The sequence below is a fragment of the Nematolebias whitei genome, chromosome 22 (assembly GCF_014905685.2).
Source record: "Nematolebias whitei isolate Nwh7 chromosome 22, NemWhi1, whole genome shotgun sequence".
In the NCBI taxonomy this organism is placed as follows: Eukaryota; Metazoa; Chordata; class Actinopteri; order Cyprinodontiformes; family Rivulidae; genus Nematolebias; species Nematolebias whitei.
Window position 1 is genome coordinate 18,008,318 of NC_056519.1, and position 26,069 is coordinate 18,034,386.

The 26,069-nt window shown below is 39.1% G+C and overlaps 1 protein-coding gene across 4 annotated transcripts in view; it reads left to right on the forward strand.

Annotated features, from left to right (window-relative positions):
* The window catches only part of syt1a (synaptotagmin Ia), a 177,649-nt gene that overhangs the window by 113,892 nt on the left and 37,688 nt on the right, over positions 1-26,069 (forward strand). For 3 of the 4 annotated variants that reach the window (XM_037695783.1, XM_037695784.1, XM_037695782.1), the window contains 2 exons: positions 17,298-17,470; positions 20,098-20,223. In XM_037695783.1, the coding sequence (XP_037551711.1) occupies positions 17,298-17,470; positions 20,098-20,223 (299 nt within the window). The remainder of the gene's footprint in view (positions 1-17,297; positions 17,471-20,097; positions 20,224-26,069) is intronic. The other variant, XM_037695785.1, reaches the window with a different exon arrangement.

Genomic DNA, 26,069 nt, shown 5'->3' on the forward strand with positions numbered 1-26,069 from the left:
ACAAAAAAACGAAGTCCAGATGACATGATTCAACCTTTTTTGTTGTTCATACGCATCTTGTTAAATTAAGATTTTTATTTTTGTATCAGCACTAACTTTTAATTCAACTGATGAGGGCATGAAAGGATGGAAACGTCACAACAATTGATAGAACAAAAGTTTGAAATCAAATTCTGTTCTGTTTAACTCAATACCCAGAGACAAGGACTGAGGCGTGAACAAACTTAAGACAGAATAAATTTTAAGTGATTTTAGTTACAGCGGGTAATAAAGGAACCCTGAGGAGCAAGGACACGAGTTAGATGATATTTTCCAAGAGGAGGAAGGTATAGTTGGTAGATTGCAGTTCTAACTGTAGGTTGGGTTGTAGGGCATGTGGTTGGAAGATGAGGAAGGCAGCTGAGGAGACACGAGCTTTCCAGGGGTTCTTCAAAGAAGTCCAGGGACTGGTAGTTCACGAGGAGATATACTGTAAATAGTAAAAGGAACATAGGTAAGTCTTTCTCAAGGGTTATTGTACACAGTGGCTAGAAGCACGACTACCAGAGGCAGGTAATGCTCCAGCGGCGAGGACAAGTCTTCTACTGCCTTTTATACTCCTGCCGTCTTGTTAAGGAGATTATGTAAATCAGGTCTCTCTTGTAAATGAGTCCTCGAGGCTCAATGGGATTTACCTGTCTAAATAAAGGTTAAATGAATGAATGTTCAGGTGTGGAAATGTTGGTGCCATCTAGTGTCTTCAGGGCAGCAGGAAAAACAGGAACTCCCACAAATTCAATTGTGCCCAAATGGGAGACTAAATCCCCGTATTGTGCTAGCTTTTTTTATATTTACTAAAATAAAAATTAAAAACAAGTGGATAGGTTTTGCTCCCTCCATTTTTTTTTAGCTCAGTAAAGACAATAATGCTTTTGCAATGACAAGATGGATCATTGGGTCTTTAGAGTTTAGAGGGTTTTTTATAATAGAAACTGTGCAGTCACAGTATTTAGCATTAACATTATTCCTTCCCAAATCAGCCCTCGAGACTTTATATAGTCCCCAGCAGAGGTTTTATCACTTTCTTCAGTCTTGTTGACTCTTATGATCTGATACTGCTCACCCAGTACATGGCTGCAAAGAAGTTGCCCTTTAGGAGGTCTCTCTCAGGGTTGCAACTGTCTGAGACTAGCTTGTGACAGAATTGTGATGAAATTGCAAGAAAATAGGCCGATTTTTTATTACATCTCACTGAACTCGAGTGTTTGCAACCAAATGACCAGTGAGCAGTGTGTACTTTATCCTCCATTAATCTGTAAAAATAATGAAACTGGAAACACTGAAGGACCAAAGCTTTTCCAAGAAGAGAGAACTCTTCTCACAATTGGCCTCACAGTTCTTGTTCTATTATATCTACCCAGATGGCATCCAAGTATCAGTTGTCAGCTCCCTTTATTATGTTTTTTTTAATTCAAATAAATAGAAATAAAACATATTAATGGCATTATGAAATGCCTCAACTTAAGTCCTTATTTTGTTTTGTCCTTGTGACTCTTAATATGTGTTAGCCAGTCTTGTGAACATGCAAACATGCATATCTACTGTTGGTTAAAAATAGATTCACAAACAGATGGAGAGTGAGGTTAAATCTGTCCACATGTACAATGTGCAAACTCTGCTACAATGAGACACGTTTTAGTCAATGATTTTGAAAACCTGCACGTTAGCATTGTAATAAATTATATTTCTGCAACTTGTCATATGCTTTTCAGTCTTAATATGAATAAAAATGTTGAAAAAGTAGAAATGTTTTGGAGCTTCTCTCATTCATCTATGGCCTTTAAGTTTTTCACAGTTCATATTGTTTCCAGTGCAAGACAAAATATTAATGCTTTTTTTATAGTTTGGCTCAACTTATCTATATTTTTCTGGTAAAATTGTCTAATAAAAAATGGCCTAAAAAAATCAAAGCTTCTATATGAAATGATAACACTTTGTTTAAAGTGTTATGAAAACATTTTACAAAACATTTTTGTTTGTAAGTTTTGATACATTTATTGTATCATCCTTTTATAGGCAGAAGGTAAAATAGGTTAAATTTCCAGATCATACACTATATATAAATCTTACTCATACAAATAAATAATTATATAAATTACTGCAGTTGTTAGAGGAAAATGATGGTTGCAGTAGGTGTGCAAGATTTTTTAATTTTTATTATTTCTTAAAGCTTTGGTGGTCCAACATTATTTGACCCATTTTATTAAATTTCCTGTATTATGGAATCATATTTTGAACTTGCTGACCCAAATATTTTGAAATCCTAGCAGAAACGGATAACATTTGGTGAAATGAAAACTAGTTGAGGTTACACACTGACCACCAGAAAGCCCAAACAGGGGTCTCTTTTCTCTTCTAATTTGTTCATACCTTCCAGCAACTACGTCATGTTGAGCAGTTTATCATAAAATGGGGAGGATTTGAGTACAATTATTATTGTAGAATGTTCATTGATTCTCGCTGCTGCAGCCATGTAGTGGGGATAGAAAAACAACAGGAAAAATCCATGAGCCGAGTGTTGCTCTTGTTGGCATAACAAGATATAATGTCAAGGTTAATTGACCAACGGGGTCCTGTCACACTGAATTACTGTGCATTGGAAGTGGATATAACCCAGATGCAATAAAACACATTTACATGAACATAAAAGCTTTCCGTCTGATTTAAAGTGCACAGTATAACCAGTAAATGTAAGAGCATGAATGATACATAACTCCTTTTAATTGTTTGACTCACTCTGAGCAGAGACGTCTAATCAAAGTTGTATTTATCCACATGATGCAGCAGAGAGAACCTAATGGTTTCTCAGTTGTAAATAATTTGTTACACATCACTCAGTTGACTGCCACATCTATAAACATTCATAAACATTTATATTTATTTTATTGTGTATTCAATATTATTATTTATTTTTATTAAATACATTTTATATTAAGTCAAAATATCTGGAAAAATTAACTGGAAACATATTTTGGTTATTTTTACATGTATAGCATCTTTCTCTGCTTTTTTCATTCCATTAATTAGAAAGCAAATACCAAACTGTGCAATGATGTACAGTAGGCCCTCGCTACTTCGCGGTTTGTTTATCGCGGACTCGCTCTATCGTGGTTTTTCAAAATAATATTTGATATAACACAGAGTTGGCTATTGATGGATGAGCTGCATGATCTGCATGGGATTTTTATTTAAAATTAATTATTTTAAATTACTTAGCACCAGCTGCACATTTGTGCAGCCCACACCGTAAGAGAAACTTCCTCTTGCAGCTCCTCCTTCCTCCTCTGTCAATCTGTCTGTCTGCAGAGGAGAAGTGGGCGTGGCCAAGAGCACAGAGAGCTGCGGAGGCAGAGAGCTGAGTTCATGACATTTTGTGCTCTTTTAGAGTTTAGAGTTTAGAAACATTGTTTAGAATATTGCAAGAGTGTGGGAAGGGTTTAAAACACCTATATATATACAAACTGGATTCCAAAATAGTTGGGACACTAAACAAATTGTGAATAAAAACTGAATGCAATGATGTGGAGATGGCAAATGTCAATATTTTATTCGTAATATAACATAGATGACAGATCAAAAGTTTAATCTGAGTAAATGTAACATTTTAAAGGAAAAATATGTTGATTCAAAATTTCACAGTGTCAACAAATCCCAAAAAAGTTAGGACAGGTAGCAATAAGTGGCTGGAAAAAGGAAATTGAGCATATAACGAACAGCTGGAAGACCAATTAACACTAATTAGGTCAATTGACAACATGATTGGGTATAAAACGAGCTTCTCGGAGTGTCAGTGTCTCTCAGAAGCCAAGATGGTAAGAGGATCACTAATTCCACCATTGTTGCGCAGAAAGATAGTGCAGCAATACCAGAATGGTGTTACCCAGCGTAAAATAGCAAAGACTTTTAAGTTATCATCTTCAGCTGTGCATAATATCATCAAAAGATTCAGAGAATCTGGAACAATCGCTGTGCTTAAGGGTCAAGGCCGTAAAACTCTACTGGATGCTCGTGATCTCCGGGCCCTTAAACGTCACTGCACCTCAAACAGGAATGCCACTGTCGAGGAATAACAGAATGGGCTCAGGAATACTTCCAGAAAGCATTGTCAGTGAACACAATCCACCGTGCCATCCGCCGTTGCCAGCTGAAACTCTACAGTGCAAAGAGGAAGCCATTTCTAAGCAAGCTCCACAAGCTCAGACGTTTGCACTGGGCCAGGGGTCATTTAAAATGGAGTGTGGCAAAATGGAAGACTGTTCTGTGTTCAGATGAGTCACGATTTGAAGTTCTTTATGGAACACTGGGACGCCATGTCATCCGGACCAGAGAGGACAAGGATAGCCCAAGTTGCTATCAACGCTCCGTTCAGAAGCCTGCATCACTGATGGTATGGGGTTGCATGAGCGCTTGTGGCATGGGCAGCTTGCATGTCTGGAAAGGCACCATTAATGCAGAGAACTATGTTCAGGTTCTAGAACAACATATGCTCCCATTTAGACGTCATCTCTTTCAGGGAAGACCCTGCATTTTACAACACGATAATGCCAGACCACATTCTGCAGCAATCACAACATCATGGCTACGTAGGAGAAGGATCCAGGTACTGAAATGGCCAGCCTGCAGTCCAGATCTTTCACCTATAGATAATATTTGGCGCATCATAAAGAGGAAGGTGCGACAAAGAAGGCCCAAGACGATTGAACAGTTAGAGGCCTGTATTAGACATGAATGGGAGAGCATTCCTATTTCTAAACTTGAGAAACTGGTCTCCTCTGTCCCCAGACGTCTGTTGAGTGTTGTAAGAAGAAGGGGGGATGCCACACAGTGGTAAAAATGGACTTGTCCCGACTTTTTTGGGATTTGTTGACGCCATGAAATTTGGAAACAGATTTTTCCCTTAAAATGATACATTCTCTCAGTTTAAACTTTTGATCTGTGATTTGTGTTCTATTCTGAATAAAATATTAGATGTTGGCACCTCCACATCATTGCATTCCGTTTTTATTCACAATTTGTTTAGTGTCCCAACTTTTTTGGAATCCGCTTTGTGTATGTATGTATATATATATATATATATATATATATATATATAAATTTTTTCGGCCTATAAGTCACTTTTTTTTTTTTAGAATAATTTACATGCCTTGCGAGTTATACACCGAAGTGACGTATTTATGGATTTTTGCCCATATTTATAAACCAATTTTTGGCTGAGATATGACCGTTTCCATTCATTCTGACTGAAAATATTGAACACTACCATTTTCAGCCTCTTGATAGTGCTCGAGTAGTCTGGCATGCTGTTGTGTCATGTAATAGGTAAAAAGTGGCTATTAATGACACAATCGGCTTGCCATAGTCTGCCACCTTCGTTCTGCTCATTTGGAGCAACTATCAAATCAGCTTCATTTTGTTTTGCCAACCCAGTGAAATGCAGCTGATTTGACATTGAAGTGCATTTATTAAGGAAAAGTTCAGCTGAGACACACCTTTACTATAATTCAGGGTATGGATCCTTTGTGATAAACGAGAGACTACTGTAATCTTTTGCACATTATAAAAAAAAAAAAAAAAAATATATATATATATATATATATATATATATATATATATATATCTGTATTTCAAAATATTAAAATAAATAGTTGAATTTAGAGTTTTGCATTATGAGCATGTATTTTTATGTATTTTCAGGCTGTTAGTAATTTATTTGAACTGTTCTTTTTCCAAGATGGAAGGATTGTAAAACATATAACGACAATGATTTGTAAAAACACCAACTGGCTACAGTTGCATTTATTGTTCTTTTTTTAATCTGAAGGTCTAATTCAGAGTTTTGGTCATCACTTTGATGTGCAGATCTTCTACTGTGCAAGTTGAGAAAATGTGCAATTAAAACAACGGCATGGCTGAAGATGAAAAATTGATCAAGACAAAATAAAATTACAATTTTTTTTCTTTTTTTTTTGCACAAGGTGTAGCTTTTTTAACTTACAAGATTTCTGTCATCTTGACTTACGGGAACAGTTTATGAAAGTTAGTGCTCGCTTATAAATTGCACTAAAAGTAGCTTTAACTCCAAACGTTGGGTCTCAGTGCAGCAAACGCTACAGAACAAGAGTTTTGTTGCTCTACAGTTGTGTGACTGATTCCTGATTCAGCCCTGCCTTTTTGCAGCATCGATGATGGGATTTAGAGGACAAGGCATAAAGCAGAAATAGCTTTTTTTGTTTTCTTTCAGACAAGGAATAACGTGCAGAAACACTCCCACTGTGGGTCGCCATTTCTCAAACCAGCCAGTCTATCTCACAGTGGGAGGAGGGCACAGGTGCACCTGGAAGGATGAAAGTGAAGACCAGTGTGAACATCAAGCAGAAAGCTGGCTGCTTTTTTTCTGAATTCAGTGTTATATGAAACTTCACTGCTTCTCGTATGTTGACTCTCTTCTGCAGTTTTTCTTTCAGCAAGCAAATCTTTTTAAACATTTTAAATGCTGCTTGCCTATTTCAATGTTCGCTCTTATATTTCACCAGCAAAAACTTGAGTCGTCAAGAGTTTTGTAAAATAATGATGTCCTTACTCTTTTGATATATTTTATCTACCTGGCTGGTGTCCCTAAAGAACATCCATGCCATATTAAAAAATGTGTCAGCCAGTGAAAGTTGACATTTATTTTATTTGAAGCTAATACTCTTTGACTTCATTGCTCAAAACTGACATCTAACACGCTTTTATCTGCTGAAAACTAAATCCACTTCTGTATCACAAACATCTCCAAAATTATTTGTGCTGAGAGCTTTCAGCAAATTATATTTTTCATGTCCATGCTGAATCTTTTATTGAAAGATCTTTGATAGTAATCTACATTTGTTGAAATATGATTTTGGCTAACACTCAGAAGAATGCAAAACAGTTGAAATAGAAAGCATTACACTCAACATTACACAGCCTCTTTGTCTTTTTCACTGAGTATTTAATTTAAAGGCCCCAGAAAATGTATTTTACTGTATATTGTCCAAAACACCATTTGTGTAAAATTGTTTGAATCTGATTAGAGGATCCATGTTTAAAATAAAAGTTATAGAATTCCATATAGAGAAGGAAGGTGACCCCACCTCACTGAACAACTATCAACCAATCTCTAAACCCTGCATTTTAGTTAAGGTTCTAGAAAAAAATGATCAACTCTCAAATCAAAAAGTATTTGGTCTCATTTAACATCTTACCTCTCCATCAGTCTGGTTTCAGGAAACAACACAGCATAACGACTGTTTTGCTGAAGGTTTTTAATGATGTTAAAACACTGGATGCTAACTTTTATTGTGCTGCACTTTACTTACACCTGTCTAAAGCTTTGGACACTGTGGATAATGACATCTTGTGTCATAAGCTCTCAGAAATTGGTTTCTCAGATCACACCATTGGTTGGTTCACTAACTATCTCTCAGATCAGAGACGGTGTGTTCAACATAATGGTACTTCCTCCAGTTATTTAATGGTTAACAACAGTGTACCTCAAGGCTCAGTCTTAGGTCCCACCCTCTTCATAATCTACATAGGTAATGTAGGTCAGAACATCCCTGATGCATCCTTACATTTCTATGCTGATGACACAGTTGTTTATTGTTGAGCTAAAACAGTTACAAAGGTTTTCCAGCATTTAAAATCTGCTTTTGACATCATCCAGTCTGATTTGTTCCATCTCAAACTTGTCTTAAATACTGACAAAACCAAAGGGATGTTGTTTTCAATTGGAAGTCGGTCCCAGCAGTTCTTCCTTCAATTTTATCCTCAAATGGCGTTTCTATTGAGTTTGTCGATTCCTACAAATATTTGGGTGTCTTGGTTGATTCGCATCTCTCTTTTAAGCTCCACGTGGCAAATTTAGTAAGGAAACTGAAAGTTAAACTGGGTATCTTTTGCAGAAACAGATCTTGTCTAACTCTGAATGCTAGGAAACGCCTTGTAACTGCGACTTTCCTTCCCTCCATTGATCATGGTGACATTTACATGAACGCTCCTACAAACACCTTCAGATGTTGGACACTGTCTATCATGGTGCACTAAGATTCATAACTGGCTGTAACTATAGTACCCACCACAGCACCCTGTATTCACTGGTTAACTGGTCATCACTAACTTCACGTAGACACTCTCACTGGTACATTTTCATCTTTAAATCACCTCTTGGTCTGCTGCCTTCATACATCTCCTCCTGTAGGTCACTGCACAAGTGCAGCTACAGTGTGCACTTTCAAGACATTATTACATGCAGTGTTCCCTCAGTGTGAACTGAACTTGGCAAAAGGGCCTTCTCCTACTCCGCTCCTGTTTCCTGGAATATCTTGCTTAAACATCTGAAGCTCTCAACCTTGACTTCTCTAAGTGGCTTCTAAGTTCCTGGCAAAAACCAAACCAGATATGTTCCTATTTTTAGTTTTCTACATCACTTTATAACCTAGCTGTTTGGTTTTTTTTTTATACCATTTTCTTTCATTTGTTCTCCTCAATTTGTATGCTTTCTTTTATGATTGTCTACTGTTGTCATCATTCTTTGTTAAAATCAGGTCTCTCTTGTAAATGAGTCCCCGAGGCTCAATGGGATTAACCTGCATAAATAAAGGTTGAATGAATATAGGAATCTTCTATAACCTTTTACTGAAAAATTACGGCATTGCTAACATTTATACCTCCAGAAAGCTCAAAATAGGTGTCTTGTTCAGTTTTCAGCTTTGCCACTATCCCATTCTGATGCCAGACTTGCAAAGTGATTTTTATCCTTAAGCAACAGCAAACATGCACAGCCCAGCCATCAGAGAAACTCTATTTTCCATGCCCCGCTGCATGGTGGAACAAGAGATAAGTGTCGGGAGTTGGAGTGCGGCGTACGTGTTGGCAAGACTTCCTCTTGCTCCCGATTTCACTTTCTCGCTCCATTTCTCTCCCGAGAGAAGACACTCACACAATGTAGTTAATTATGGAATGCTTTTATTGCTTTCTGGGACTCAGGTTCTGTTAATTAAGGAACACAGAAGTGCTTTTCACTGGAAGACGTGTGCTTGATGAATAAGATAAAGGCTGAGTTTGAGCATTGATTTCCACTGTAACAGTTTAAATGGCTTTCCATCAGGCTCTTTGACCATCGATGAAAGATGACTGCAAAGTGACATTTATAGAAAAGATTCCTACTGATGAAAGCCTCCATTTGGGGGAAAAAAGACATAAAATCAACATTCTGCAGTTTCCACAAAAGACGTGGTTTCTTTTTCAAGGCTGTTCTCCAGCTTGAGACCTATCGCATGTCTCTCTTCCCTTAAAAGCTTGTCTCCTCAACTTTGCTTGAGTTTGTAACTGTGTTTGAAAGTTAAACGTGTCTGCAGACAATTCTGTTTTGATCAGCCTCTTGTCTTATATTTTAAATAAAAATAAGTAAAACTTTAAAAGCTGTATCATTTCCAAATAAATGAGCTTCTAATAAAAAAGTGCAGCAATAAATTGGATTAAAACCTTAAATTCAAGCAGTAAAATCTTGACTGTTCTCTTGTATTCTATGGTTTGTTTCCTATTTTTTAAGCACACATCATAAAGAGTTAACTGTCAATGGGATAGTTAAGATTGATTCACTCCACTAGAAGTAAAGAAATCAGCTCTCACCGTTGTCACTGCATGACGAAAATCCTGTTTTTTTGTTCTCATATAAGTTCCAAGAGCTTATTCTGGACACAGGGTCCAGACAGATCTTTCCCTCAGGGGTATGCATCAACTAGTGCACAATTGGTCAGAATTTTGTTGTGGGACATGTTAATGCAAAGAAGCAACTGAACTTTCATAATGCGGCTGAGGAGTAGATGGCTGAGGCTGTTAAAAAAAATACAGCCATCTTTACAGCTGTTGCAGCAAAACTTAGAAAAGTAATCAAATGGTGAAGAACTCATGGTAGAAGATACGTACAGTCAGTGCAGGGACACAGTGGCTCTCTGTGACTGCTGGCTGGGAGGGAGTACGCCTCGGCTGGGCGGCGTAGGGACACTTTACCCTGCATTTGTTCTTTGAGCACTGTTTGTCAGAAATAGTGGCGGCCTTTTTAAGTTGCAAAAGCCAAATAGCATGCACTGTTTCAGTCTGTATGGTAAAAAATGTTTGGTAGTGGTAAGGGGAGTAAAAACCTGTGCAGGGATCCCTGCATGAAGAAATGTGTTCCAGTTCTCTGGGAAGCGATGTGGAGCTTCCCAAGAGTTATTAAGTATGAAATGTTAATGCAGAAAAGAACATCTCACAACTACGTGAGCAGGAGCTGATTCCTTCGCGTCTCGCAGAGCTTGAATCCATCTTCAGAAATGCAGTTTCACTTTAAAGGTTTTGCATCATAGACTCTCTGAGATGCAATTCATTTTGTAGAAAGTTTCCAAAGGAATTGCTTTGTTTGTAGATGACTCGCAAGTCCTATCCAGTGTCGTCTCCATTACCACACCGCTCCGAGGCAAGGCCAGAGCTGTAGATCCTAAAGTTATTTTAGAGCATCACTCACTGTTTTTCCTTGGAGGAGAGTGCTTATTGATTTTGTCAACAGAGAATCGATTTGTCTCTTCTTTTGCTCTCTCCTCGTACTTCAGTGAAGGAACCACAGCCATATACTAGTGAGCAAGCCCTAGAGTTAGAGGTTGTAATATATATACATTGTATTTTCATTAGCATTTCTGGAGTTTTTTCCAGATAAAGTCTTCAGAGGGTCTGAGTTTTACCGGGCTCATGGTTTCATTTTGTGTTGGGTTTATGAGCCTTGTTTGATTGATTTCTATGACAGGTTTTGTATTGGTCTTCTGAGATTTATTTCTCTCTAAAGAAATAAATCTGCAGTTTTTGATCATCTCTACATCTTTCTTTACAATTTTAAGCTGTTTTTTTCCCTCACATGCAGTCTTTGTACAGTGCCTTGCAAAACTATTCGGCCCCCTTGAACTTTTCAATCTTTTGCCACATTTCAGGCTTCAAACAGAAAGATATAAGATTTTTATTTTTTTGTGAAGAATCAACAACAAGTGGGACACAATCGTGAATTGGAATGAAATTTATTGGATGTGTCAAACTTTTTTAACAAATAAAAAACTGAAAAGTGGGTCATGCAATATTATTCGGCCCCCTTGCGTTAATACTTTGTAGCGCCGCCTTTTGCTACATTTCCAGCTGCAAGTCTCTTGGGGTTTGTCTCCATCAGTTTTGCACATGGAGAGACTGAAATTCTTGCCCATTCTTCTTTGCAAAACAGCTCGAGCTCAGTGAGGTTGGATGGAGAGCGTTTGTGAACAGCAGTCTTCAGCTCTTTCCACATATTCTCGATTGGATTCAGGTCTGGACTTTGACTTGGCCATTCCAACACCTGGATAAGTTTATTTGTGAACCATTCCATTGTAGATTTAGCTTCATGTTTTGGATCATTGTCTTGTTGGAAGATAAATCTCCGTCCCAGTCTCAGGTCTCTTGCAAACTCAAACAGGTTTTCTTCCAGAATGGTCCTGTATTTGGCCCCATCCATCTTCCCATCAATTCTGACCATCTTCCCTGTCCCTGCTTATGAAAAGCAGGCCCAAACCATGATGCTGCCACCACCATGTTTGACAGTGGGGATGGTGTGTTCAGGGTGATGAGCTGTGTTGCTTTTACGTCAAACATATCGTTTTGCATTGTGGCCAAACAGTTCGAGTTTGGTTTCATCTGTAGATGAACAGATGCTCAGATATATTCATCAATTAACACGGATTCCTCATTTTTCTGAACTGAATAAAACGTGCATTGAATTTAATGAAATGCAAACGTGAGACGTCATTTATATTTGACCCATCAAAATGAATGCGGTCATTTATTTACAGAATCAAAATTTAACATCAAACATTTACATTAATTTGGCAAATTATGAAAATAACAACATAAGCAATCAATCAGGAAAAATCATACGGCCATGATTTTTCCGTTGCGTCACCACAGACATTTATGAAAACTGTACAATTATGATCTTTTACCCACACGGATGTGGATGAGCACTTTACACAGACATTTCTAAAATATCTGGAAGAATATCTACTTGATAGAAGAGTTTAAAGATGGGAAAGAAGTTTAGAGGGAATAAGATGGTGTTTGAGGGAGTGTTGACAGAACGGCACTCTCCGGGCTTTCTTCAGCTTTTCCTTACAGTACACTTAGGTGGTGAAATCGACTCTTTTACCTGGAGATGTCTCAGGCGAGATTCCGTTTAACGCACCCTTCAGCGTCTCCGTAGGATGCTGTTACTCCTCCGGAGTAGCAGCTAGATTCTGTCCCTCATCAGCTCACCTCAGTGGAAAATGTTATAATCCCATGAAACTCGGAAGAGCTCTGTCGTCATGTCAGGATCTTCCCGGCCCCCAGAACTGGGCTTCTCCGCACAGAACTGAACAGAACTGAACTCAACCGAACCGAGTAGAACCCTCACAGAACCCGTTAGACCAGGAAGTACCGACATTTTAAAGAGCCCTTTTCCCGGTTTATTCGGGAGTATTCCCATTGGCCAGAACCGACCAGACGGGGTGTGTTTTGTGACGTAAAAGGTTAGAATGCAGCAAGAATTGTTATGGAACAGATCAGAAATGTTCTCACAGACAGAGAGAGTTTTGTTTTGGCGAGTTTCAGAAACAGGTGCCAAAACCCCCCTGAGAGGATATAAACAAGACAGTTGTTCCAACGCATGTCTGCTTCTTCCTGACCCTGGAACGCACACTTTGCTCATTCACAGACAGAAATCAGAAAATGCATAATTACTCTGTAATAGCTTTAACATGAGTTCTAACTTTGCATGAGAATTAAAAATCATTACACAGTTAATAAAATTGATTAGTTCACTGCAACATCTAAAATGGTTTGAACTAAGACACTTTGATTATCAACATTTGTAAAATAGTAATGATAATAGAACAGAGAGTGTTCTTCCACTTGAATTTTCAAGAAAGAAAGTCTCAGGATGGGTGAACCTGTATTTCTGGATTCAAATCAATGAAATGACAGTTCCTGTCCCACAAGGTTCTTAAGGTCAAGAGTTTTGACCTTAGGCTTAGTCTTGACCCCAGATTAAGTTCACTACACATCTGACCAGAGCACCTTCTTCCACATGTTTGGTGTGTCTCCCAGGTGCTTGTGACAAACTTTAAACAACACTTTTTATGGATATCTTTGAGAAATGGCTTTCTTCTTGCCACTCTTCCATAAAGGCCAGATTTGTGCAGTGTACGACTGATTGTTGTCATATGGACAGACTCTCCCACCTCAGCTGTAGATCTCTGCCGTTCATCCAGAGTGATCATGGGCCTCTTGGCTGCATCTCTCATCAGTTTTCTCCTTGTTCAAAATGAAAGTTTAGAGGGACGGCCGGGTCTTGGTAGATTTGCAGTGGTCTGATACTCCTTCCATTTCAATATGATTGCTTGCACAGTGCTCCTTGGGATGTTTAAAGCTTGGGAAATCTTTTTTTATCCAAATCCGGCTTTAAACTTTTCCACAACAGTATCTCGGACCTGCCTGGTGTGTTCCTTGGTCTTCATGATGCTCTCTGCACTTTGAACAGAACCCTGAGACTATCAGAGAGCAGGTGCATTTATACGAAGACTTGATTACACACAGTTGGATTTTATTTATCATCATCAGTCATTTGGGACAACATTGGATCATTCATAGATCCTCACTGAACTTCTGGAGTGAGTTTGCTGCACTGAAAGTAAAGGGGCCCAATAATATTACATGCCCCACTTTTCAGATTTTTATTTGTTAAAAAAGTTCGACACATCCAATAAATGTCATTCCACTTCACGATTGTGTCCCACTTGTTGATTCTTCACAAAAAATTAAAATTATATATCTTTACGTTTGAAGCCTGAAATGTGGCAAAAGATTGAAAAGTTCAAGGGGGCCGAATACTTTCGCAAGGCACTGTGGTTAGATGAGCCCCTCCACAATTAAGCTACTGAAAGATTTTGCCTTTCTGGGATTGTTTTTAATAGCCAATCATGTTAATGGCATGTTGCCAATTAACCTAATTAGTTTTACATTTGGTCTAGTTTATTATATTTTTTTTATTTCTTCAAAACTTTTTCTATCTTATAGTGCCCCTGTGACAGTTTCTCTTTAAAATGAGCCAGTTTGAATTAAATTGGAAATTATTGCCCATTGTTTCGATTATATTTTATCCAGCGGTTTTTGAAAATGGGCTTTTAAACGTGTCTCACTGTTCCTCTCCATTATAATGAGGGGCAGGCTGCCAGGTGTTTGATGTGCGCTGAGTGGAATAAAGGAGCAGTGACTGTGACTGCTGAAGAGAGAAGTCTCTTGTGAGGTTTCTCATTATTTTCTGCCCATCTGGACTGTGGACATTTTGTCCCGCTGGTGCTTAAAGCAGACCCCTGTCCCTTTTTATTATTGTGTTTGTGTTTGGTGTAAGCTGTATTCCTTGGTGTCAACAGGAAGCAGGAAGCTCAGGCTGAATGCAGACTCCAGCTGCGATAGGTGTCACTGTGTTTGCAGCTGGCTGTCACTGTTCTACACAGTTACAGTGTTTGACAGTTTGTATGTGACAAGCCTGACTGCTGCTTGTCCCAAATTTTCCACTCAGCTCCACCAAGGACCCCAGCAGCATATGGACATGGGCAACATCTCATGTGTCTCCGTCATGTTAGAATTTATTACCTTTTGAGCATTTTTGATCAGAGCATAAAATAGTATCCATGTCTAAAACTTAGTTTTCAAAATTGTGACAGTTTCACAGGGGTGTCCAATCCTGGTCCTCGAGGGCCACTGTCCTGCATCATTTCAAGGTTTATCTGCCCCAAAACACCTGATGTGAATGAATAGGTAATTAGCAGGCTTCTGCAGAACTTGCAGAGGTGGTTCAGTCATTAAATCAGGTGTGTTGGAGCAGGGAAACAAGTACAGCCTGCATATAGTGGCCCTTGAGGACCAGGTTTGGACACCCCTGGTTTAAAGAATAAAAGTTTCAAGTTCATAATTTGAAATATTGAAAGGTCTTGAAATTAGGGTCAGGTGTAAACATTTTGAATGTTTAGATTTGTTCTGATGACTTTTAGTTGTTTATATATCTTTTAATCAAATTCACATTGCTCTTGGTGACTAAGTAGTAATAAGATATTTGCAGTGTGACTTTTGCTGTAATACATCTTTTTAGGTAGAATTACTAAAAGGGTAAGATTATCCAGTCTAGATTAGTTTTATGGACCTGGAGAAGGCTTCTGAGCTAATGAAGTAGGTTGTCCAGTTCTTGTGTAACTAAGGTAAAAACTGCATGCTCAGCTCACAAGTTAGCTCGTTCCAGGTGTGGGTTGTACTCTACAAAGTCTGCCCCTTGTTGCTGATTCTGTGTGTACTTTTCATGGACATGGTCTTAAGGAATAATGGTGGAGATAAATGTTTCTGTTTGAAACCCAAGGATCTCATCTCTGCTTTTTGCAGCTGATGTGGTTCTGTTAGAAGATTCAAGCCATGACCTCCTGGAAGCTCTGAAGTGGTACGAGGCTTTTATGATAAGAGTTTGTTTCTTTAAGTCTGAGGCCATGGTTCTTGAATGGAAAAAGATGCAATGCTCCCTTTGGGTTGGAGATGAGTCTCTGTCTGAAGTGGAGGAATTCAGGTGTCTTGTCTTTTTTGTGTGAGTGATTGCAAGTTATGGAAAGAGATGGAATACGAGGGCTTCATCTGCAGCAATGACTATTCCTCCAGTCTGTTGTAGTAAAGAAAGAGTAAACCCAAAATAAAATTCCCTGCTTCTTTTTTGTTCCAACATGAACCATGGTCATTAATTATGAATCCTAAAAAATAAAATTGAACAAAAACAAAACCTCAATTACCATCGACTAAGTTTCGTTCAGAGTATGACAGGGTTCAGTAAAGCTCTGGCATCTGTAGGGGGCACTGAGTAGAGCCACTCCTCCTCAGCATCAATGAGTCAATTGGGTGTTGCATACATTTGCTGAAGGGCTAAATATCCTCTGTGGTCTTGAAACATCTTGGGTTTCCCCAAGAGGAGCTAGACAACATGGAAGGTTCTCTCCATAAGCTTTTGCCTCTGTAACCTCCATCCATACAACCACCTTCTTTACGCACTTCTCCATTTTTGTAAACTTTTCATCCATCCATCCATTATCTTTTACCCGCTTCTTCCATTTTGGGTCACGGGGGTCACCGGTGCCCATGTCCAGCAAACACTGTACGAGGTGCGGGGTACACCCTGGACAGGTCGCAAGTCCATCACAGGGACACACAGAGACGAACCATTCTCTCTCACTCACACCTAGGGACAATTTAGAGTTACCAATCTGTCTAACATGCATGTTTTTGGTCTGTGGGAGGAAACTGGAGTACCCGGAGAAAACCCACGCATGCACGGAGAGAACATGTACACAGAAAGGCCCCCGGGCTGAGATTTGAACCAACAACCTTCTCTCTGAGAGGCAGCAGCTCTACCAGTTGCACCACTGTGCTGCTGTAAACTTTTCATATTTTTCAGTTTTATTTTTTGCTAAGTTACTAAGTTGACATGCTAATGGTGTTTTCACTGTCTTCAAGTTTTCTTTTCCACATCTGCATAAATAAATTTAAAAAATGTAAACAACAAAAAAACAAAATACTCCAGGCGTTGCAACCCCCCACCCCATCCACAAAATAGAAAGAAAAATAAACAACTCAGCCTTTCCAAAAAGTTTATTTTTATTTATTACAGTTGGTGAGAGCACAAAGGCTCAAATCCCAACACAGAAGTTTAATTTCCTACTGTTTTGAAGATGATATAGAAGTCGAGAGTATGTGACAGATGTAAGGGAAAACGGCGTAAAGCACTCTGGTTTCACCGCATCGCAACATCGTCATGGTTACACCTACGTTAAAGCCTATCACACACACCCTGCAAACTCACCACAACATCCACCATCATTGAACACTGTGCTGCTAGAACGTGTTGGCAACCTGAGTTTCCTGGGAGTTTAAAATTAAAGTATTTGTTACTTTTATTTAAATGGTGGAAAATGTCCAGTCAGATCTTAATTGTTTGGTTTGTGACAAAAATAGATCTACGCTACTTCCTACCATTTTCTTCACCTGTTATTTTTTGTCATGACAGTTTTTAGAAGAATTACTCATCAGTGCAGCTTTGGGTTTTTGAACCAGTTTGCTCTAAGATCCTGCTGACCATCTGGACTCAAGTCATTCCCTGTTTGTTTTGTCTGCAGTGCCGTCATGGGCCGTTGTCTCGATCGCCTTTGTGGCCATCATTTTGGTGTTGGCCTGCTGCTTCTGCATCTGCAAAAAGTGGATTTTCAAAAAGAAAAACAAAAAGAAGGGCAAAGATAAGGGCAAAAATGCCATCAACATGAAGGACGTCATGGATGGAACCAAAACCGAGGTAAAAACATTAAACTATTATCATTTCTAATTCTAATTTACACTCAAAAGTTTGATTATACTGAAGATTTTCCATGTTACAGCATACAGGATTTTATATGCCTCCTTAAATAAGTGCTAAAAGTTTTAGCAATGTATATTTTTGTTTGTGTTTTTCTTTCTTCTTCTTTTAATGATCCTAGAACTTGTGATTTCCTTTGCATATAACATATTTGATCTATTGCATTTCCAGTAACTTTACATGCCAGCACTATAATTAGTATTAACTTTATTGAAAATCGTACTTCATATAACCCTTTTAAAATGCACCGACTGCCACTGCAATGAACTGTATGTATTGTTTTTTTCTTTACAACCAAGTTAACTGTATACATCCCTATTTTAAAAATACATTTAATTTAGTTAAAGAGAATAACTATAGATTAATGATAAACTATTTTAGTCTTTTTTTCTCCTGCTTATGGGTCCTGTTTCTTTTTGTCTTATGTGGACCTGCTCATATGTTGAAGAGTGTGAGTAACTGTGTAATGAAGTGGTGTCCACCCAGAGAAATGACAACACCAAACAAGAAATACGAACTTAATTAAACTACATTTTAACTGTGTAGAATGGGAAATTATTGTACATGAACATTTAGAATGAAGTCGGCACACTACTGGCACCTACAGAGCATCGTTGGAGTGTTGCCGTCAGGTAATTTGCTGTAACACCTCTGCTATCAGAGATGGATCAGAGTCACAGAGAGAAACCAACGAAGGTGTTTTCATACCTCGTTTGATTTGCTTTAATTAATATTTTCATCTACAACAGCAGAAAGTTTGTAAGCTGCAGTGCACTTCATCACTCGGTGTGTTACTTCAAGAACTTTCATTAGTTTCCAATAAACTGACTGCCTTCGCACAACCCAGGATTTATTTTTTAAATTGCCATTAATCACAATAAAAAGGGGTTGTCTGTCTTTTAATTGACTCATCTCCGAGATCTTTGAATCCGCCACCGCCAAGGCGAGCAGTCATTTCTCCGGGTGTGCCCAGACTCTAGTGTGTTAACTCCTGCGTGTGGTTGTTTTAATTTGTGTTTCTTCCTTCTATGTCCTCCTTATCTGTGTTGTGTCTGATGACTGTTCGGGATGGTCTCTGGCGGTAGGTTCCTAATTGCTGTTGGATCATCTTAAGCCTGCTGCTCTGACGTTTTGTTTTTTAATAGCCTCTTGACAACAACTACAACTCCCATAGAACCAAATATATGTAACTATGCATACTGTACATGTATATCTGCTGTATATATGTGCGTACAACCTGCATATGCACATATATATGTATGAAAGAAACACTGGGTGCGCATTGACGAGGTTGAACCACACGGACCTTTGTGCCAAGCTGACGTCTCCTGCCTTTTGAATCTTTCATTTACACCTCAGGCAAATGGTGGCAAGCAAAAGTAGAATGATTGAGAGGCACTAAAAGCAATTTTGTGAAGCTGGTATAAAAAGTTGAACAGTAGCACTTGCATTTACATCAGTCAACCCAAGTAAAAGCAATCACACCTTTCCTGGTGCCTTATTACACCTATAACACTTCTTTCAATTAAGGAACTTCCTCAATCATTGTACCTGCTGTATATTTCTTCTTATGTGTTGCCTCAATTGGATGACTCACAGAAGGCAAAGACCGAGTGGCTCAGTGGCAACTTTTTAAACCCAGTCCGTGTTGTTCAGCCTTTTGCTTTCACATGAGCAACTTAACAAACAATAGAAGCAGACCACGATGTACATTACAACCCCTCTTTTACAAACACCTATCCACCCACCGCTGGCATGATGCTTCTAGCTACATCAGCGTAGGGTTAAAACTTCAGGGTTATGATGACCGTATGTTTGAGGTTGTAACCAGATATGGGAATGAGAAATCACTCAAGAGCACTGTTTTGTATGACAGAGAATGCTCTGCATGCCAAACGAGAGAGACACATCGGAAAGACAACTTTAGCTGCTGAATGATTGAGAACTACTTGCCTCTTCAATCGCATGTTCTTCTTTTAAGGAACTCCCCCATCATCCCACCTCTCCCTGACCCCTCCTATCACTGCCACCACATGCTACCCTCACCTCAGTGCCAGACTAGAGAAAGGCCAACTTCACCTCTCACTCTCTGCCACTTTACACACTTCCCGTTTGTGTTTTCACCCCCAAAAAACTGAGTCTGAAATAACATCAAAAGGATTTGCGTCACTCTGTATTCTCCTGAATCATCTCTCCTTCATGTCTTTCTTCTTTCCACATCTCTCTTTCCTCCTTTTTCCCCTCTAATGCCTGCTCATTGCCCTTATTTCTGGTGCCATCATTTGATCTCTCTCCCTTCAGACAGAAACTCTCAAAGATTAATAAAAAGCACCACAGGGAACCAGGCCTGGAGCTTTAGTGCATCTCAGAGCATGCCCTGATGTAATCTGCTATGGTGTTTTAGTGCTTGCTCCCCCCTTCCCTGTTTCCCTCATTTACAACATGAAACAAGTGGGAGTTTTTACAGGAGTAGGTTTCGCAGGCAGGACCTGGGCAGGAGAACTGCTGGCTGGGTGCTAGCACTCTACTACCAGGCGACACTGACTCTTGGTGGGTGTCTCCTTCAGGCCTTGAAGGATGAGGAGGATGCAGAAACAGGGCTGACTGAAACGCAGAAAGACCCCGAGCCAAAGGAGGACCAGAAACTGGGCAAATTACAATACTCGCTGGATTACAATTTCACAGAGAACACGGTAAGCATCAGTTCTCCGAATCACTTTTGAGTGTGTGTAATTGTTGCAAAAGAACCTTTCTTTGTAAGTATGGTCACACTTCACATTTAAGGTTCAACTTTTTTTTTATCTCAGCAGGAAAAAAAAAACACCCATATTTGTCATGACATTCTTCTATTGTTGCTTTTCTGCTGCAGTAAACACAGTCAAGTGTAAAAGCTTCTGAAAAATATGATGCTCATCGTTGTTCATTTACCACTGAGCCTTGTAACAGATACAGCACACCCCTGGGATTTAGTTTGTCTCTGTGTTTGTTTCTTTTCCACTTGATTGAATACAGCCCTTGCAGATATCCATCTGCTTTAGTCTGTTTTTTCCAGCAACTGAGTTTTAAAAAGCAGAATGGAGGAGTACATCAACTTCCTCATGCCAGATGTCGTGCGACAGATAATAGATGTCATGCGTGAATGCTCTGTCCCTCACTGGGTTAGCCAATTCACATTATAAACAGATCTGACAGCCTGAGATTAGACAGAACCACTATACACCGCACAATACATATATCATCCAAATAATACAATAATGTAAACAGACCTTCAAATGCATTGTGTACCTTTAACTGGCCAACAATCGATCCTTTTTACTGTTTAACTTGTAAAATATTATTTTCAGTAAAGCTGCTAATGAAATTACACAGTGCACACACTGCTGATGATCAATCAACCAGACCCTGGTTTCTTTTGGAGAAGGCCCTCCATAAAAGGGATATTTTATGGACAGTATTGCATTTCACAGTGCTGATCTGTCATGTAGTGGGAGGCGGTGACAGCTCTCTATGAGGTTCTTGATTACACGGGTAATGAGCTCCTCTGTGGCACTAAAGTATAATGAATGGATGACAGTTTTCACATTCTGTGACACTGACCTCAATAAAGGTATAGACGCTGCTCAGCAGCTGTCTCCGAAGTAACTGCAAAAAGAAGGCAGTGGTTAATCTAAAACTTTTTTTTTTTAGACTAAAGGAATTGTATTTTAAAATTTCACAGCACAATAAAACTGCTTAAGAAGTTTTTATATTTTATTTTATGTTTGTAATAAATGGTGGAAGTCCAAGGATGCAGACTCACGCAAGGAGATCAAAGAAATAACTGAAACTTTTTTTTTTTTTTTTTACAAAACAAAACAGTGCTGAAAAAGCACAAAGCTTACAAAATGTGAGGATTGGTGTGTGTTAGTGTTTGTCATCCCTGTGTTTTTCTAGCTGCTACACACCCTAATCACCCTAGGTGCACATAACACTTGGGAACTCGTGGATAAATAATATTTATTATAATCAACGAAATGGGGCTGACGTGACAGCCAAACTTACATGTAGGGAGGAGATCACGAGATGTGCACAAACAAAACATGAACACCTAGAAGGACAGCCCACGGACAAATGAGAAGACGCCAAGACACAGAATAAATAGGAACACTTGTGACTGACAATGAAGAACACCTTGGGTGATTAGGGTAGGAGACAGGTGTGTAGGAGATGGAACAACACGGATGACAAACACCAACACACACAATCCTCACAGAAAAAACTCAAAAGAAACATCACAGAGGAGCACATTTGTCTTGTCTTTTGTCTTGTAAAACAGGTCACTTTATTAAAGGTTTTAACAAAACAATCTTTAACAAAATTTTACAAAATTTGTAAGCTAAGTGTTGCTTAAAACAAATCAAGTAATATCTCCAGAACTGCTTATATCAGGATGATCTAGACATCACAATGTAACTTTAAAAGTTGTGAATCTGAAAATGTACTTATTTCATTTTGACCAAATATAATCCCTGATTTGATGTGATGGGTTAGATGTACAGTCAGTCATTATGGTGAATGAGTGCAAAAATTATTCAAATGGTAAAACCTAAAAAAATAATTAATACCATTTATCCATCCATCAATTTTCTTCCGCTTATCTGGGGTCGGGTCACGGGGGTAGCAGCTTAAGTAGGGAGGCCCAGACTTCCCTCTCCCCAGCCACTTGGTCCTGCTCCTCCGGGGGAATCCCGAGGCGTTCCCAGGCCAGCCGAAAAACATAGTCCCTCCAGCGTGTCCTGGGTCTTCCTCTGGGTCTCCTCCTGGTGGGATGTGTCCGGAACACCTCACCAGGGAGGCGTCTAGGAGGCATCCTAACCAGATGCCCGAGCCACCTCAACTGGCTCCTCGACGTGGAGAAGCAGCGGCTCTACTCTGAGTCCCTCCCGGATGATCGAGCTTCTCACCTTAACTCTAAGGGAGAGCCCAGACACCCTGCGGAGAAAAGTCATTTTGGCCGCTTGTATCCGAGATCTTGTTCTTTCGGTCACAAACCAATGCTCGTGACCATAGATGAGGGTAGGAACGTAGATCAACCAGTAAATTGAGAGCTTCGCCTTTTGACTCAGCTCTCTCTTCACCACGACAGACCGGTACAGCGCCCGCTTCACTGCAGATGCCGTACCTATCCGCCTATCGATCTCCCACTCCATTTTTCACTCATTTGTTAACAAGACCCAAAGATACTTGAACTCCTCCACTTGGGGCAGGACCTCCTCCCCGACCCGGAGAAGGCACTGTACCCTTTTCCGGCTCAAGACCATGGCCTCGGATTTGGAGGAACTGATCTTCATCCCGGCCGCGTCACACTCTGCTGCGAACCGCTCCAGCGAAAGCTGTAGATCACGACCTGATGAAGCCAACAGGACCACATCATCGGCAAAAAGCAGAGACACAATCCTAAGGCCACCAAAACAGATCCCCTCAACACCTTGGCAGCACCTAGAAATTCTGTCCATAAAAGTTATGAACAGAATCGGTGACAAAGGACAACCTTGGCAGAGTCCAACTCTCACCGGGAATGAACCCAACTTACTGTTGGCAGTGTGGACCAATAATACCATTTAATTCAAGTCAATTCAGTTTATTTATATAGTGCCATATCACAACAAAGTTGTCTCAGGGCACTGAACAGGAACATTCACATACATAGAAAAGCCAATTAGTAAAGTTCTCTATCTAAGGAAGCCAACAAACTTGTTGAATCTTCACTCCGTCGTAGTCTCCCACCCTGAGCAAGCTCAATGGCAACAGTGGGAAGGAAAAACTCCTTTTAATGTTTTATTTTTATCATCTAATAATGAAAAAAATATTTTGCATTAAAAAACATACAATCTACTTTAAATCTCATCTTCCGCGTCACGTTTACATGCAGGTAAATGTGTACAATTGCATAATATTACCCAGCTGGCATACTAATAATACTAACATTGTGCTTTATAAACTGTTTCATTTTAGATTCTTTCCTCTGGAAGTATTTTTTTCTATAATAATTAAAATGCCTCAAGTAAACTTCAAAGGCATGTAGAAACATGTTTTTTTTTTCTTCCTAAATATGAAATATGCCTCATCTTCAGAATCCTGCACCGCTAATTAACTGTCAGCACTTTAGAAAGGAACTCATGTCCTATGAAGGTGTAACGCTCAGTAAATGTCAAACCCAACCAAGTTAATGTGGAAACACCAATGTGTTTGTGTAGAGAGCCCAAGGAAAGGAGATCAGGGTGAAAACACTTGCCGATTAATGGCACGTCCGCACGGCAAAGCATTGCTCCTCTCTGTTAACCACCACAAATGGCTGCAGTCCCTTGTGTTGATGACACTGGCTTTATACACTAATGAGGCAAAAGGTTTTGTAAAAGGCCCAAATTGTTCGGGGAGCAGCAACGAGACCACATGAAGCAAATACACCTCAAATGAACCACGAAGAGGCATCTCAGTGCAGCAGGGAGAGAATTACAGTGTCATTCCCACGTTCAACATCATTACCATATTCATGGCTCTTCTCGCAGGTCAAGAGTCGGCATTTTGCATTGTGACCAGTCAGAATAAGAGGAATTTAAACTAAATGTTTAGGAGAGATCAATCCAAAAGCACTTATGTGTTCCTTTTTATTTTTCCTTGCAGATTATTACAGGTAATTTGCATGTTTCCTTTCTTGTGAGTATCATTCAGGGCAGACAGTTCTTAATTTTAGAAGTGTGTTCATGTGGGGCTGCAGCACAACCATGATGCATTATGAAATAAATATCAGATGCCAAAGGCTAAATCACCATTTTGTGTGCTCAATCTGGTCAGCGCCCTGCTCAGTGGCCTGAAGCATAACTCACAAACAAAAAGGGAAGGGTTAATGTCAGTGGCTTTTTGCTGTAAAATGACCTGAATCCTTAGTTAAACAGAAAACCCCACACAGATGTGCAAACACTTAGCCTTCGTTCTTTTTATTCTCACAGTTTTGATGTTAAGATTTTATGTTGTTATGTAGTAGTCCCTCGTTTATCGCGGGGGAGCCGTACCCTGAAGCCCCACGATAAGTGGAAAAACTGCAAAGTAGAAATAGTAGTACAAGTAGTAAGTATTAGTTTATTTTATATATATGAAGGCATTTTAAACCCTTCCCACACTTAGAATATTCTAAATAATGTTTCTAAACTCTAAAGCTCTAAAAGAATGTCATGATTTCAGCTCCCTGCCTCGTCTGCTCTTTGCAAGCCTTATTGGCCACGCCCACTTCTTCGTTCTGCACGGAGAACAGCTGATCAGCTGCAGCAGGAAGCTTATCCTGCAGTGTGGCCTGCACAAAGGTGCAGCAGGTGCTAAATAATTTAAAATAATTTATTTTAAATAAAGAATCCATGCCGATCGTGCGGTTCATGTATCGTGTGTCATGTCCAGTCTTATTTTGAAAAACCGTGATAGAGTGTGTCTGCGATAAACGAACTGCGAAGTAGCGAAGAACTATTGTATATAATTATTGTTTTGAGGTTTTTGGATTTTCTGCAAAACAATAAACTTACAGGTTTTACCTTTTGTTACAAACACTTCTTTTAGACATAATGAAACAAGAAATAATATATATATATATATATATATATATATATATATATATATATATATAAACACATGGTGTACATTGACATCTTTTGTCATTTTTATTAAACTTCTATTTTGTTTGATTTATACAAATACAAAGCCAATATCAGTTTATATAAATTAGTATTTCTAAATATTTGTGCTCATACATTTTTTTTCATTTAGTAAATAATAAATAAAAAGTATAATATTGGAAAGGTTTCTCTGGGATCCATTTTTTTTTTTCTTGTTTTGAAAAGGTGCGTGCCACTTCAGCCAAGACGTTTGAAAATTGTTTTAAAATACCAGCAGGCCCAGAGTCTCTGAGAATAAATGACCCTCTACTTTCCAGGGAAGCTGGCCAAGACCAAAATGTGTTGATGTTTAAATTAACAAAACAAATTCACACTTGTGGCAGAAAGAGGGTTAAACCCACAGAGTTTAGTTTTTAGAATAAAGTAGTTCAGTTAAAAATATATATATATATATATTTTCAAATGTGATAGAAACCTGACTGGATTTCTTCTGCTTGAAGCCATGATACATCTTATATTACTGCCAATTTTTATTACCATTTGGGGAACTGCTCAGAAGGCAGCCAGATGAAGAGTAAACTGGTTTATGAAGGCAAAGCACAAACTAAAAGTGTTTGTGGGTCTAGGAGTAAAAGCCTAAATAGAACATAAAATGTACATTTAGAAGGGGAACAAGCTGGACTGATAACGTTGACAGTCTGAGGAGAAACCGCTGCAAACCAGGTCCTGTAAATACAAACAGAAAGAGCAACGAATAGAAACAAAACGGGTGTGATTACTAGCAAATAAGAAGCAGGTGTAAAGGAAGAGTGTAAAGCTCAACTTACTGAAACAAGCTAAGAATGAAACCAGCATAAACACCGAAGCTAATGCAACAAGTAAAACCAGGTTCAGCC